The 17,241-nt window shown below is 41.2% G+C and overlaps 1 protein-coding gene across 25 annotated transcripts in view; it reads right to left on the bottom strand.

Annotated features, from left to right (window-relative positions):
* Positions 1-17,241, bottom strand: part of THRB (thyroid hormone receptor beta) — a 378,575-nt gene that overhangs the window by 59,285 nt on the left and 302,049 nt on the right. For 22 of the 25 annotated variants that reach the window (XM_081825696.1, XM_081825679.1, XM_081825710.1 and 19 more), the window contains one exon: positions 8,358-8,618. The exons of 2 other annotated variants lie outside the window; for them this stretch is intronic. In XM_081825696.1, coding sequence (XP_081681822.1) covers positions 8,358-8,618 — 261 coding nt within the window. Of the gene's footprint in view, positions 1-8,357; positions 8,619-15,176; positions 15,264-17,241 lie in introns of those variants that run through there. One more of the 25 variants, XM_081825634.1, reaches the window with a different exon arrangement.

Below are 17,241 nucleotides of genomic sequence, written 5' to 3'. Positions count from 1 at the left end.
TATGGGCAATTAATCTCTGAATACATTCTTTGCTGGAGAGAATTAGTGATTTATCCAAGGTTAAATACCTGGTAAATGTCAGACCTAAGAGCCAAACCATGGTCTTCTGTTCTCAGTATTCCGTGTGCCTACCAAATGCTAGGGAACATTCCTAAGATTTAATGCGGCAGGCCAGCTATGTAATTTGAGGATTCTTGAAATACTTCCCCCCCAGCTTTACTGAGGTATAACTGACAAATAAAATTGTAAGATACTTAAAGTGTATATTGCGGTGATTTGATGTACACATACATTGTGACAGGATTTCTCCCATCTGGGTAATTAACACATCCATCACCTCAGATATTATGTATATATAAAATTGCATATAAATGTATATAATATTTTATATATAAATATATACAATATATACATACATATGTATATATCTTTGGTGAGAACATTTAAATTCTCTTTTAGCAGATTTTGTTCTACATTATAGTATTATCAATCTTGGAATATTTTGATGGCCCCAGATCAACATGCCACTCACACATGTCCAAATCTGACTGGAACATCTATGTTCAGTGTCTTTCTTGGCAAGGTGACTTTTGTCTTTAGAGCACTGCGTCACAGACTTCACTGTGGGTAAACGCCGCTCCTACTGCCCAGTGCACAACCTGACAAGCACGCACAGTGGCCCGTGGCAGTCCTGCTCCTTATTCCCTCTCTCTCTCTCTCTCTCTCCATCCACTCTCTGCTATCCCCACCCCTTCACGGCTCCTTCCATTCCATTCCTTCCACTGGCATTACTGGACCCTGTCAAGGGAGAAAGGAATTTGACCCAATTCATCCACTTGGAGACGCTAGCGACTTGATAAGATATCCAGCCAGGAGGTTTGCATTTGGAAAGACCACAGAGAACTCAGGACAACCTGTGGAAAATGTCTGGGGAAGGGAAAGGCTTTGAACTCCAATGGTCACCTATGATGTTTTTGTAAGGCAGACTCTCCCAACAGTACTTTTTCAACTTCAGTGCCAGATCCTACAAGTTAACCAGCCACACTGTACCCTATTTGTCTGATGCTACCTGTTGGAAGCATCAGGGATTTGACTACTGTATCTGTTCCCCCTGTGTCCGTAATATTCCCAGCTTTAGAAACTCCAATCCTGTCAGTATCTCCTTAGTGGTCATTCTCACATGGGCCGTCTACATGCCTAACATCCAATCTGCTTCTCATCTTTCTAAGCTTCATTTTAAAAATAATACACATAGAATCCCACAATTCTGTGAGAGAGGATTCCCATTTTACAGATGAGGAAACCGAGGCCAGACAGGCTAAGAGACTTGCTCGAGGCTCAGTGGCTGGTAGGAGCAGTGCCAGAATTTGACCTTGGACTTTATGACGAGGCATTCGCTGAAGCCCATGGCTCCTCTCATGCCAGGTCTCACTGCCCTGTACCTTCCTCTGAGCGTAGACCCATATTGTCTCTGTGGCTTAGATTCCTTCCTTGGGGTGCCTGGGATTTCCTTGCCTCTCTGTGTCATGAGAAAGTATAATGATCAAGAGCTCTAGTGTTGGAGCCAGAGTTCAAAGTCCAGTTCAGCTCCTTCATGCTTTTCTGGGTTTCTTATTTAAAATTTTCATTATCGACAGGGTTTGAAAAATATCTTGGTTGTTGCTGTGGATTCTTCTTTCCACTGTTTATGTCCCTACTATAGCTATGTATGTGATGTTTTGTTTTGCTTCTCTTCATTTATGTGTATATGGTTGTCAATGTATTTCAAGGTCAGAAAGGGCGACAAACACTGGAGAAGGGGAGCCCGAGGCTAAGAGAATGTTTCTATTCTAAGAACAGTTATCATGCCGTCTCTACTAAGTGCCAGGCACTATGCTGGGTGCTTTACACGCATGACCTGTCATCTTTACAACAAATCTGAAAGCCAGATATTATGACCCCATTTAAAATGAAGGGGACTGAAGGGCAGAGAGGTTAAAAACACATGCCCTGAGTTGGTATATTTAAGAGCAAGGAGTCCACTTAAGTCTGTCTGACTATAAAGCATATGAGCTTAACTTTGAAAGAAAACCGCACAAGGTATTCATTAATGCATTCTTATTGTACAAAAATCTTGCACACAGTTGTATATGGAGTTAATATTAGCATTCTCCTTTGCTCTACTCTTACCTTTTTAAGCTACCTGGTGTTACAGGTTGATGTGTATCCAGGGTCTTTTGTCTATGCACATTTGTGCACACACAGTGATACAGATTTTTAAAACTATAAATGGGAGGGGTGCCTGGGTGGCTCAGTCAGGATCCCCTGCATCATCGGGCTTCCTGCCCCAACTTGTGTGCTCTCTCTCTCTCTCTTAAATAGATAGATAGATAGATAGATAGATAGATAGATAGATAGATAGAAATATATTTATAAAAAAACCTGTAAATGGGATCCCGCTATACTTAATGCATGGTGACTTCTCTATTTGGTATTCCTAAAAGCACCTCCTTTTTAAAGAACCTGTTTATTTTTCTAGTGGATACTTTAGATATGCCATAGTGTATTTGAACATTCCCCTATGGATGGGCATTTGGAGTGTTATTAATTTTTCAGGAACAAAAACAAAGGTGCAAACAAAATAGGTGAACACAGCTCTTCATCCCTGTGAGTATTTCCATGGAACAGAGTATTGTAAGAGGGACAGCTGGGTCAGAGCATATCTGCATTTTATGTTGTGATAGAAACTGCCAGATAGAAGCCTGTGGTCCATCCCCTGCTCCATGCTGTATCTCAGTGAGAACTGAAGTTGGATTCAGGAGCCTTGAATTTCTGATATTTGCCTGCTTGCCTTTACTCTGTTTCCAGTTTTTTCCTCCCCTCCACTCCAGCTGATCGCTTTCCTTTCTTTTCTTGCCCTGTATTTCTGTCTGTCCTAGTCTACTTATGGGGTGCTCTTTCCTGCCTTTGAAGTATCAAATCACAGCTCTCTTGCATCTACCAGAAGCTGGTGGGGAGCACTTATTCTCATGTTGATGGCTACAGCTCCTAAAGTGCCCTTGAGGTATATGAATCCCACTGGCGCTCTCAGCTGGGGCCGCCCTCCCTGATCTATGGTGAGTCCAGGCAGAGTGGAGAGCGGAGATGGATGGAGCAGATGGTCGTACTAGTGGAAGGGCTCAAGCTTTTTAATCCCCCACCTTCTAAAATACTCCTTTACCTGAAGATGTCCTTGTATTTTACTTAAGGACAAAGATAGCGATCACCCGCTGAAAATGTGAATGTCTAACTTGAAGGATTATAATGCATACAGTGACTTGGCTTTACATCTCTCATTTTTAGAACACTTTGTTATTTTGGTAAATGAGAATTATATATCATTTAAAATTGTCATCATTGGTTTGATTCATTTTTTCCTCCTTATGAAGAGCATGAGTTAATAGTCTGCCCCTTTGCTGACATAAGATACTGTTTTAAAAATTACTTTAACTTGTCTAAATCTTGGGGACTGGCTTAATAAATTACAGTATATCTATAAACAAGGATAATTTATAGCCAATAAAAGTCAGAATTCAAAAGAATACTTAATGAGAAAGGAAAATGTTCACGATATGTCATTAAGCATTAAAAGCTGGTTAAAAAATGTTATGTCTAGTGTGATTCCAAGTTTGTAAAAAATAGATATGCAAAGAAAAAAGACTGAAATATAATAAAGATTTTAACACTGCTTGTCTTTGGAGGATGGAAATACAAATGATTTCTAAAAATTATTTTTGTTGAACTTCTGGGAAATTCTCAGTTTTGTACATGAACATGGAAGGCTTTTATAATGAGAGAAAATAACTTGTTAGTAAAATTATTTTGCCTTTTTTTTTTCTCCTTGCCTTCCTTGGATCTAAGACTCAATTCTCTTGATATTAAACACAGAACTGACCAGGCTCCTGGGTGGCTCAGTCATTGGGCGCCTGTCTTCGGCTCAGGTCATGATCCCAGGGTCCCGGGATCGAGCCCCATATGGGGCTCTCTGCTTAGCGGGAAGCCTGCTTCTCCCTCTCCCACTCCCCCTGCTTGTGTTCCTTCTCTCGCTGTGCCTCTCTCTGTCAAATAAATAAATAAAATCTTAAAAAAAATAAACACAGAACTGACCAACAGAAAATTCTGTGAGATCACTGGATTGCTGCCCACCTTTTTCTGATGCAACCAGGGAGGTGGGTCAGTCCCTGCCTTTTTTCTCCTACTCTGGGTTCCAGGGTATCAAGAAGGTCCCTGATTGACATTGAGCACAAACATCTAAGTACAGAGGTCTGACTGTTTGGGTCCAGACCCTGCTAGATCCAGCTACAGGGGTGCATGTATCTAACTAGGACCCATCCTTGTGGAACCGGTGGGACCCTGGGGTTCTAAAGAGAAGTTCAGGAAGTCATGAGAGGTCTGCATGAAGGAGCCTCGTGAGTACTTAGAAGAGGATCAGGGCCCCAGCCAAACAGATTGGGATTCTCTGAAGGGCTCAACTCCCAGATGGATGTGTTACCAGGCCGAGTGATTAAACGGAACATCCATTTGGCAAGTAAGATAAACCAGGCCTAAGGAAGCCCAGTCAAGAGCGGGGGACTTAGGTGGCTCTCCAGGTACAGTTAGGGAGGGGAAGAAAAATGCACATTCCCTGAGTGTCCACTAGGTGGCAGGCCCTTTCTTATACTAAGAACTCAAGTGTCTGTATTCGCAAGCATTTTCTGATATTCAGGTTTTTAAGAATCACGCAGAGGGCTGGTTAAAAAACACAGATTCTTGGGCCCCTTTCCAAAGCTTCCAATTCAGCAGTCTGGGGTGCGGCCCCAGATTCTGCATTTCTAACAAGCTCCCGATGCAGCTAGTGCCACTGTTGGGTGCACTTTGAGCACCACCAAATAAATACAGCATCTCAGACTCTGGGAGAGAAGGAAGTGGGCAGCAGTAGGATGTGGTCCTCGTGGCTGAGCAATCAGTTCAAACTGTGACAAAGATTCCAGGGAAGGTGTAGTGTGGAGATAGAAGGGTGGCTTGGGTCACCTGCTGCTGGTTGGAAATGGCCTCTGGTACTCGAGCAGATTGGAACTGTGGGCTGTGGCAGAAGGCTAAGTCTCCAGAGCTCTCATTCCAGTTAAATGTGTTACCAGTTCATTTCCTTAGAATGACTGTAGCAGAGAGAAGCGCAGTTATATGCAGATTAAAATGAAAGCAGTATTCAGACCCAAATTGAAAACCAAAACATTAACTATGTACCAAAAATAAGCCAAAGGAAAAAAACATCAAGAATTCTATAACACACGGATCAGTGATTCTCAAATTATTTGAACTGAAGGACCATTTAAAAATATATCTGGTCCATTATAGTGCAGCGCACGGTTCTTTTGCACAAGACTTTTACCTAGCTCTAGCCATGCATGACTCACCAGGCGAGTTTGACAGTTCCTGACTGGTCCAGACCCTGTTCAGTGAGGTGAGTCCACTGATCATGTATTTGAATGTCAGCAGTAATTTGCCACATTGCTATAAAAGTTTCTGAAGCTCACTCTTAGTTTCTATATTTGCATCAATAGAGAGGAATAATAACAATTTTTAGGAGGGTACCCATGCACCAACCACACTTTGAGGTGCGCTGATCTGCCCCAGCTGTATGGCTGCCTGAGCGATGGGCTTACTGTGGAACTTCCGGCAGGCAATCTGTTCTTTCGGCTCTTGTACTGCAGATCCTTAACTTTTTGTATCCCTCAGGGCCATTTAGTTCTTATCAAGCCAATTTGGGCTCCTTGGAATGGGGCTAGTTGGATGTACTTTTGGCCTCGATGCGATTGCTTCATGCTCAGACATCAAGGGTAACGTCCTATACAGGGTATGCACTTAATGAACACCGATGGGATGAATGCATGGAATGGTAGGCCGGGACTGAGATATCAAGCATGCCTGGGGGCTGGACAGAGATAGCCAGGAAATACATGCCCGGCGTAAAGGGGCATCCAAACAGAACTCTCCACATGGTGATTTTATGCAGGTGGCAGACAAGCAGAGAAGATGGAGGAGAACCAACTCCAAAAAGAACAAAGTGACTAATCAGGTTATTTCTCTGGCCTCCCTGGTGCCTCACTAAATACAGGCGTCCACTGTGAGTGAGTAAGATTGAGTTTATCAAGTTCATGGGCCATGACAACGTAGGCTTTCCCAGGGTATTTTCATGCCGAACCAAGCCATTGCCTCACATTCAAGCCAAGATGAACCCTGCTGGTTACTCTAGAAACTACCGGAGAGTTTTCCCTAGTTGTTTTCCTTTTAATATGAGAATCTTGAGGAAGGACTTTAATGTAATAATTTAATTATGTTTTCTTATTAAACAATTCTCTTTCAGCAAAGGAGAGCTGAATGAATGCAAAATGGATTATCAGCTTGAATCCACCCCAAAACGTCATGCCCTAGCCCACACTCACCTGGCTTCTTCTCCTTCTCCATTCCTTACCAGGCACACAGTGCAGCACAAGCAATTTATGTGACTTAATGATGCATAGCTAATAATACTGATCACAGTAATAATGATAGCTGCTATTTAGAGAGCCCTTAGGAGAGGTACTATATTAAATGCATGCTTAAATACATTATCTTATTTAATTCCATCAGTGATCACATAAGTTTGCTCAAGGACAGAGTGGAAGGGCTAGGATTCTAGCCCAAATCTGTGGTTTTAACCACTGCACTACAGTTAGGGCCTTGGGTCCAAATAGAGACTGTTTCCTTTTGCTTTTAAGGTATAACAACAAAAGAAGTATACCGTATTAGGAACTTTGAATACCCAAGGCCAAGATTTCTTGTAAGTGATAGAGGCATAGACAGATCCTATGAATGAATGAATGAATGAATGAATGAACAAATGAGTGAACATGGGTGCCAGCTGTGAATGAATCAAATTTAGTTTGTGAATTTCTTAGATCATGAGGACACTACAGTTTCATGTTGGTGTTTCACTGTTAGCCAAGGACTGACATGGTTTTGATGCTGGCTCATAAAATCTGAAGATACAATCTGGTTACAAAATCTAAGACTAAATCTCAATTATATCTCAAACAAATTTGCACACACACACACACACACACACACAAACAAGTTTGTCTCATATGCTGACTCTTCAAAAAAATGTATTTTGTTCTTTTTCTCAATATCCTTTTCAGTTTCTCAAATCTCCCAAATACTAAAGGTGAGAGGTAGTTCAAACGCAAATCTTTCCAAAGAGAACATGTATAGTTTTGACTGCACTCAAATCAGAGCTCATGCCACTATTTTATTATTTTTAGATAATTCTATTTTCAATAGAAACGATCTACACACTCAACTTCTTGGATCAACTGGTAGTTCCAAGGAGCTTTTGATTAAGTGTTTTCATAAAAGTTAAAGGACCAGCACTTTTTTGACAGGATAAATATAATCATGTGCTTATGTTCAAGTTAGAACAGTATGCAAAAGTCTCTCATGGCTCATACATAGGAGTCTTTACAAACTTTCATTAATATATCTTGGTGAGTGATTGCCAGATTTCCAAATACACAAATTAAAACTTTATCATGAGTCAAAATCCTTCAAGAAGAACCAAAAAGACCTTATTTTTCCTCCATGCTAAATTGAAAAACAATGGAAAGTCACATGAACATGGACATTTAAAAACACAATGAATTTACAAAGCAAACATTTTGGGGCGCCCTAAGACAATAAAGCGATCAGCACAAAGACATCTGTCGGGTGAGGCAACCTGAGGTAAAGACCAGTTAAATCTAATGCAATCAGGAACTTAGTCCAGTTTAACACTTTTTTTATGAGGTGACAACCTCCTAACACCATAATCTTGCCTTTCAGGAAGATGACACAAAGATTTAATGAGTAAAAGAAAACAACTTAAAACCTCTCTTTTGAGCGTGAATTGTCTATTTGGGTTAAAGGTAGTCTTTGAAATCCCATTAGCTACTGGCACAATTGGGAAAAGAGATGTATACACACACACACACACACACACACATCAAAGCAAGTAGCTACAGAACGATAGCAATGTCTGTTTCTACTCAGATGCAAAAACAGAGTTAAAGCCAAAACTAACAACCCTCCTGCTAATTAGAGAAATAAAAATGTCTTTTCCCCAAGTGTCCAACGCAACATGCAACTGAAATTAACTGCTTTTCTTTGGGACTCATTTATTTATGTTTAAAAGAGGATTGGGGGATGAAGAAACCTTGCAATGGAACAGTTGGGGAAAACACATGGATACCATACATTGGAATAAATGGAGCTGAGCACACAGTGCCAACAGAGCTCTTTTTCACTTGTGGAAACACGATATTATGGTCTAATAAAAACTGGGTTACCTTTACATTTCTTTTCTTCTGTTTGGAAGGTCTGGGCACTTGGGACACTCTGATCGTTCACATCGTCATGGTCCAGATGGAATATCGAGCTAGTCCAAGTGGTCTGGATGAGATGTGGTGACGGCTGTTCATTTTTCAATGTGTTGCGCCTCTCCGCATGGCTCTTCCTATGGAGGCAGGCTTCAGACATTCCTACTAGCTTCCAGTCGTGTTCTCGGTCTGGACAGTGCTTTGGTTTGTCCCAGGCTGGAAGGCCATTTTCTGGAGGGTTGAAAAACACGAGATGACGAGCTGTTGGCATTGTCAAGATTTTGTTGAGTTGCAGTTTTGGAAGGCACGTTGTTTCTCAATTCTTTGGGGCTGACAGTATTCAAATGTACCTCCCCTTGATGGCAGTGATAAGATGCAGAATTTGTCAGCCTTGGGCATTTAGCCACCACAGTTGGATTGCCTGTCGGAGTAATCAACACATTCCCCCTTATTTTTAGTGCCTAGAAAGACATTAGTTCCTCCAGTGGAAAGGCTGTATTTTCACCAGCCAGGCTTCCATAGCAATGGCCCAAGAGCAAGTTTACACCAATTTATGTGACTGCTTAGACGATCGTTTGAGGTCTTGAGGGTCAGGGCTGGCCGTGAACACTTTTCAGATCCTTAGGACATAAAACATCCAGGATTCAGCCTTGTTTGACTTGGGTTTTATCACAGGCTGACCTGAGGGGCACCCTGTTACTTAAGTGGGACATGCTCACGTGGTTCCTCCGGGAGTGACAACTCAGTCCTTCCTACAACCTTCTACTCCTAATGGCCCAAGACAAAGAGACTGGATCTTCAGATAGAAATTTGTAAACAGTTTCAATGTAGTTCCAAATTGGCGATGAGATCCAATGAAGGAAAGCAGATAGTCCTTTAGTGGGGGGTGGAGGGGGCAAATTAACAGCCCTAATGATAGAATGATAAGCCCTGAATCTCTTTGGTTGAGGTATAGGCAGTGAATTATTCATGTATATTGTGGTTTTTTTTTTCCTATTTAATTTAAAGGGAATTGAAGATCTGCCCTTTAGAAAATGGGAAGAAATGGAATAATATAATGCAGTAATATAATGTAAACTTTCTTACACTAACCTTTCCTGGTGGCAAATTTTAACTCCTTGAATATCTTTACTGTACATGGATATAATGTACAGAGCAAAAATGAGCAGGCTATGTATATATTTGTATATGCATATACGTTAAAAAACATAATCCATCTGGTCATCCATATTTCTGGAAATGCTTAGGTTCCTGTCTGTCAAAATGAGAAATATACAATATAAATAGAGTTCTACTTTTAAAGTGATCATATACAGTGATTGAAAGACTATCATTTATGTGTGAATTCTCCTTTCTGCTGAAATTACCAAAGGAGCATAGATATCCATATTAGAGAGACAAGTCCATCCTGATCTGTGCATAGTATTGGGAATTTTAAGCTGCCTTTCCAACACTTAAAATGATTTTTAAATTATTTAATGCAAGGGCTCAAAATGCTTTAGGTTTTCATAAGCCCCGTCTGTAAATGACTAATTGTCTTCAGTTGTTGTTGGTCAGGATCGTTTCTCTAAAAGTGTGATCTACTCTCAGTCACTTTGGAGGCTGCACTTTCCCTTGAGTCTTCAGGTCACTATGTGGAAATTCTAATACACATACACTCCCTTTCTACTCCACGAGGAGACTGTGAACAATGACTGCCAAGTAATAATCAACCCATGATTTCTTTGTCACAGTAAATGGAAATGCTGTGGCTTGAAATAACATGGCCAGTAAGCAATAAATCCATGCAAAAAAAATTCTATAATGTGACAGCTCTGGGAAATAACATTTGATCTTATTCAGACACATACAATTCACCCTATGCAAATGGCTAAGTTAGGCATTGTGTGAGGTCATGAGTTCTTTCTCTACATTATTATATGACATTATTCACTGCCTGGTGAATCAGAAACTCTGGATTCAACCATAGCCAGCCCCTGGTGCAATTATAGGCACCTATTCTCCCTATCCATTAAAAGAAAACAACAGATTAAAATCTTGGGAGATTGTGTTGCATTTCAAATTAAACATATCTATGTAGAATCCATTCAAGTTTATTATCCATGAGGGTTTGAGGTTTTTCTGAGCTAAATATAAAGCTACTGAATGCAAGAGTTAACTCTGGGCCTAAAGAGGATTCATTTTATTTCTACAGACATGAAAGCCTTCTGACCCATGCATGTTTCTATGATGTCTTCTTTATTTTCAGGGACTCTCTAAATCCTCGGTAAATTGTATCTTGTAAAGCTCTATTTTAATGTGAAAGTTATCACACTATTTTGTAAAGCCTCCAACATTTGATTTTTTTCTGCAGAAATTCTTAAAATTTTATTTTATTAACTTCCTTGATCAAACAGAAATTAAGAAACATCCCCAAGGTGGATAGTCACTGCTCCCCAGCGAAAGGAGCTAGTGGCCATGCTTGGATGAGAGATGCTGAAAGGGACTCCACCCAAGGGGACATTCCTCCTTAAAGCACAGCCTATTAAATCTTGCTCAGCATGTCTCCTGAGTCAGCAAGAGCAGGTATTTCTTCTAAGCAAGGGAGGTTATGTTTGGGGTGAGGCAAGGGATAGGATTGCCTTCCATTTTCCTAAGAAAAGAAGTTGAGATGGTTTGGGGGAAAGGGCTTAATTCACAGGAGGCATTTACAGGCTCGTAATTACGGTCTGTAATTCCATTCATGATAATGATATTCAGCTGCTTAACTGGTAGGTTTATTGGTTGGGGCACTGCTGGGAAACCCGGGGACTGAGAAGTCTTGGCTGGGTCATGGGAAAGCTCAAGAGGATTTTATTTAAGGAGGATTCTTGATTCTTATCCTTCCAAGAAGAGGGGGACACATACAATTCCCATTCCATTCCCAAGGAAGGATAAGATACCCACTATACCGAGCTCCTTAAATCCTGCCTACTGAGGATGCTGTTGTTGGTGAGAACTGTAAGTTACCTCCGCATGTGTTCACTTGGCAGTACTGGTTTTCAGGGGTATCCTGATATTTCTTTGTCTAATGCTTGTATCCCTTGGTTCTCCCCAAACTCAAACCAATGAAGTATGTCTTTGTAAAGAGATTGAAATATTAAAAGATTAAGTCAGTGATTCCCAAACTTTGGTGAGTGACAATTACCTGAGGCGCTATTAAAGAACACGGAGACCAGGCCTATAGAAGTGGGATGGGCCCAGGGCATTTGTATATTTACTAAGTTCTCCAGATGATTCTGATACCCAAGAGAGTTTGAGATCCACAGGGTTAAGAAAATTGAAGGTGGGAAAACAAATTACTGGCAGGTTTCAGATAAGGGTGCAGTGTCCTTCTTAGGCTCTATTGTTTTACACAGCCTTGAAGTAAATTTACTTTATAATTAAACAATTCACCAATGTTTTGGGATCAACTGTGTGAAGATTTAGAAGTCAGATATTATGAAAAGATGCTCAACATCACTCATCATCAGGGAAATGCCAATCAAAACCACAATGAGCTATCCCCTCACACCTGTCAGAATGGCTAGAATAAAAAACACAAGAAACAACAGGTGTTGGCGAGGATGTGGAGAAAAAGTGGGAAAGGTGCACTGCTGGTGGGAATGTAAATTGGTGCAGCCACTGTAGGAAACGGTATGGAGGTTCCTCAAGAAACTAAAAACAGAATTGTCATATGATCCAGTAATTCCACTACTGGGTACTTACCCAAAGAAAACACACTTATTAGAAAAGATATAAGTACAATATATTACTTACAATAGCCAAGATATGGAAGCAACCTAAGTGTTCATCAATAGATGAATGAATAAAGAAGTGGTGTGTACACACACACACACACATAGGAATATTACACAGCCATAAAAAAGGATGAGATCTTGCCACTTGCAGCAACATAAATGGACCTAGAGGATATTATGCTAAGTGAAATAAATCAGAGAGAGGAAACTGATGGTTGCCAGAGGAGAGGAGGGTGTGGGGTGGGTAAAATGGGTGAAGGGGAGTGGGAGGTACAGGCTTCCAGTTATGGGATGAATAAGCCATGGGGATGAGAGGTACAGCACAGGGAATATAGTTGATGGTATGATAGTAGTGCTGTGTGGTGACAGATGGTAGCTACACTTGTGAGCAGAGCAGAAAATGTAGATTTGTCAAATCACTATGTTGGACACCTGAACTAACATAACATTGTGTGTCAACTCTATTTCAATAAAAATGTCAGATATTAATTGGATGTTCTCTTATAGATTGGGGGTATGGATATAAATAAATGTTCACCCAAAAAGTTTGTTGTCCTGGGCATTATCTGGGACACAATGTGCACAGTAGTAGAAATACATTTTTTTTAAAAGGAGGATTCTACAAATGATCATGTTATTCACATGAAGTATGAATCTTTGCTCTTTAATGGATCCCAGCTAATACCTGGCTTTTGATACTTCATAATTCTAGGCATCAAGACAACCAATTTGTCAGTTATGATGCAAATTAATAACAAAATTAAAGGTAATAACTAGATAGGAACATGTGAACTGTTACTAAAATAACTAGACACATCCTGGCCTGTTTCTCAAGAGAGTTTAGAATCGAATGATTGAATTTTTGTTAGATGATTATAATTCTTTTGGCTTTGATTGACACAACCCCAGTCTACAAAGTTATTTTGCAAAAAGAAACAAACCTAAATCTCATTAACATAATTATGAACAACCTATCTCTGGAAATTACATTAAATATGATAGAAAAGAAATCCGTCCATCAAAAAAGGGAGAATTATATGAAAATATTCAAGTATTTCAGGACACAAAAGCGAGCTGATACCTTAGAAATGCAATAAGGCAAAGGAAATAGGCTTATGACCAAGTGGTCAGAGAGGGTCAGCTGAGTGGGCTGGAATTTCATGGCACTCATTAAAGGAGTGTTTAGTTCGCATTAAAGGCCATTAGTTTTAGGCATTGAGACCCCAAACCATACTCTGTATTAGGGGGATGTGTATACGATATGCTTTGCAAGCCCAGGGAGTGTGTAGAATTTTCACTGGATAGCTCAGGCTATTAGCATGATGTCTCTAATTTCCATTCTAATTTTTTACTCAGGCCCGTAAGTTTTAGTTTCACCGAATTCTCAGACTATGTACATATCAACTGATTTTTATTTGTGGAGTCACGCAGAAGAGGAGACTAATGTTTGGCTGAGCATTCACTAAGGGCCAAATCCTGAACTAGATACTTTTATTCATCTTCATGAACATCCAGGGAAGTCCGTAGTGAGACACTGCTTGATTTACTAGGAACCTGAAATTCAGAGAAAGCACTTCATCTACTTTTTCATACCTTTTGTGCTGTTAACAGATATATTATCATTATTTGCCTTAGTTTGATGAGTAGCCATTAGCCTATTAATAGGTATCATTTTGTCAGTTCTTTGGAAGTTCTTTATCAACTATGTTTATTGTCCCATTCAATTTTCTCAGTTACTCATTTATATTCGCAACTGGTCTGCCCGCTTTCACTCTGAGCCACCTACAACCCATTGTTCATAGAGTAGCCAGAGTGAGCTTTAAAAGTACATTTCAGAACATGTCTCTCTGGTGCTTACAATCTTCTGATGACTTCCATCAATATTGGAACGAGGTCCTAAGGCCTTACTGCAGCCTGAAATGCCCCAAGGGATTTATCCCTAGTCCATCCCACCGAGCCTCTCTCCTGTGGCTCAGCCCCTTGTTCTCTGTTCTCTGGCCACATGGGCTTCTTCTAACATGTACTCATTCCCACCAGTCTTTGCAGAAGCTCCTCCCTAAGCCTGGGGTGCCCTTTCCGAATCCTTCCTCACCTCCTCTTGATGTACCAGGAACAATTACCGGGCTCCAACCCCACATCCCCTTTTACCTGGAGGTTGGATTTTCCCTTTTATGGAACATATCAGGGTTGTATTTCTCAAGGAAGATAATCAAAAGTAAAAGTAAGGGGTGGGATCCCTGTACCGCCCTGGAGGTGGCTCTGTTTCAGTGGAGAGAGGAGAGGGCTAGGTTGGAAATCTGAGTCCCACTCTTCCATGTAACGGCTGAAGGGTCTAATTTTGAAAATCACTTCCTTTTTCTAAGCCTCCGTTCTCTTCATGTGTAAAGTGGCAATATAATATTGCTCATGGGATTTCACCCCTTTTCCACCACCTTCAAGGCCGAGATGACTGTGTAGGTTTTCTTGAACCATCCATCCACCCTCTGAACGTCCATTAACACTTTCCATGTATCTCTCTCCACCCATGTTCTACTCCATACCTCATGATCTCACCATTTACATACATGTTTTCTTTTCTTTCTTTCTTTCTTTCCTTCTTTCTTTCTTTCTTTCTTCTTTCTCTTTCTTTCTGTGACACAGTGCCTAGCATCATGCCCTCATTGATTATCTCCCAATAATCCGGTAACTTTGCAAAGAGAAAACTGTTTCCTAGGTACAGACTCTATGCCTGTTTTCTTATCTAAAAGCCACTGGTAAGTCATAAGGAAGACTCAAGACTATGAAAACCAATTCAACGAAGATTTTCTACTACTAGCATTATCTTCTCAAAACCGCAGGAGAAAATGAAAACTTTTTTTCTTTTTAGAGGCAGGATAGGATAAGAATCTGGGCTCTGCTGGTCAAGGTTCAAATTCTGGCTTTGGCATTTATCAGCTGTGTGACTTTGGGCAAATTGCTCTTACCTCTCTGGATCTCCCTCCTGAGTATCTATAATACTTGTTTCCATCTCCTCTGTGCGGCAAGAACTCACCACGTTTTCCTTGTATTATGTCGATGGTTTCCACACTTTTCTCCCCCCTCTGTTGGACTCTGATCAACTTATCCATCTCTCAGTTCTCACAGCTCCAAGCACAGTGCCTTAACATGAGAGGACCTGAATAAATATTACTTGGAAACAATGTAACATAATATAGACAGGTCAGAATACTCTGGGAGCTAAACAGAGCACACATGGACTTCTATCTATCTAGGAATTTCTCTGCACTGAGCAATAATGTGCTGTACACGAGACCCACTCTGCCAGAACTGGTTTGCATCAACGTTCTGCAACAAAGGGGGCTTGGCCATAACCAGACCCTGCAGCATGGCCGGAGAGGTGTTCTGTGCCCAGAGAAGGCGGGAGGGGCAGTTAGATGACTCTGTTCATCCTAGTCTTCAGACTGGGTAAACCCACCGTTTTTACTCTGGCATTTTTCTCCCATGAAACCCTTTGCCTAAACGACAGGTGTGGCTTGTTGTCTGCTGCCCAGACAAGTGTCTGGTGAAGAGCTTCACATGGGACACTAGAGTATGGCTGCGGGTGTCTCAATGCCACCCTTTCAGGCCCTCTGACATAGCAGTATATCCTTGTCATCTGGGATGGGTGGGCCAGTGCCCAGAGAGCAGGCTGCTGGCTTGCTTGCCAGTGTCCTGGGATACTCTATGGTGGCTTTGCCTGGCCGGGAAATCTCCAGGAGTGGCCCAGGCTGCAGTGCCTGGCTCGCCACTTGCAGTTATGAAGGCCTTTGGGGCAGCACTTGCTTAGTGGAAGCCATGAGACTTGTGAATTTGGAATATTTGGTCAAGGGAGGGAGATTTCTCCAAAATTAGAGAAAAGCTAAATTGTTGACTATTTTTAAAGGAAATTCACTATTACTACTTTCGAGAATTGTGAGGGAAGGGTTACACGACTACTGAGTCTCATGAGTAAACTAGAGTGAAAATCCCTCACAGCATTGGTGTTAAGATTACATGCGCTGACATATACACAAGGTCTACCACTGAACAGAAATATAGTTAAATTCTTGAAGTGTTGCCTTCCTATTTTACACTGATAACTGCAGAGAGCAAATCCACAATTCTCAGTGGGTGGGAAGGAACCTGGAGGATTCATTCTCATGTTCCCTCCTTCTCTCAACCCACACAAACATTATGAACCACCCCCTCCTTGCCTCCGGCTCAGCTTGGGTTCTAGCCGCACATCTGCCTTTATTCTAGTCAGTGGTGAGTTCCTCTTCCTTTGAAAAATATTTATTATTTGTTATAGTAATGTGTAATCACACGTTGCTTCTGATATCTTATTGATGTATGTTAGCATTCCCAATATGAAGCACTGGATGGCCCTTAACACCGTGACCAGCTACGACTTTGGTATTCTCCACAACTTAAGCCTGCAAAATGGAGTGGAATGTTCTGGTCACTGTGGGACATGGGGGCCGTGGGTCACAGCTGGGGAGCAGGCTTCCAGGATTCCAATTCTACAGGAATTCACAATTCACAATTCTATAGGAATTGTGACTAAGGAGGATGAGAAAGGAAGGAAACCATATTTATTATCATGCCCAAGGTATTTTATGTGCATAATAATAGGAACACTAATAATGACAGCTAAAATTTCCAAGCACTTACTGTGTGCGAGCCTACTAGACTAGGCACCATAAATAAAAATTACTATTAACTGAGCACCTACTATGTGCCAGGTAGCATCCTAAGCATTTTTCATACATTATCTAACTTGCATTCCAATACCAAGAGATGGGTATTGTGTCTGTCATTTTACCCAATGAGGAAATAAGCATGGAGGGAAGTTATCAGATTCCTGTTTCTATTTAGAAGGTGTTACAGTGTATGTAATTATTAATTCACCTCTTTAGATCGATGAGCTCCTTGGTAGTTGGGACTGTGGCTTGTTTGCTTGTGCCCCAGCAGGGAGCACGAGGCCGGGCACATTAATGAATGCTCATTACCTTGCGTGGCACTGAATTAAACTCAGCCACTCTCCACGGCTCCCTCCTGCTCGTCCACAGCTCGGTGGGAATCAGGAAATGGTGAAAGAA

This window comes from Leptonychotes weddellii, chromosome 1, assembly GCF_054177405.1.
Source record: "Leptonychotes weddellii isolate Sample4059 chromosome 1, ASM5417740v2, whole genome shotgun sequence".
NCBI classification, from domain to species: domain Eukaryota; kingdom Metazoa; phylum Chordata; class Mammalia; order Carnivora; family Phocidae; genus Leptonychotes; species Leptonychotes weddellii.
The sequence above is the reverse complement of the archived record's forward strand: the minus strand, read 5'-3'. Positions and strand labels throughout refer to the sequence as shown.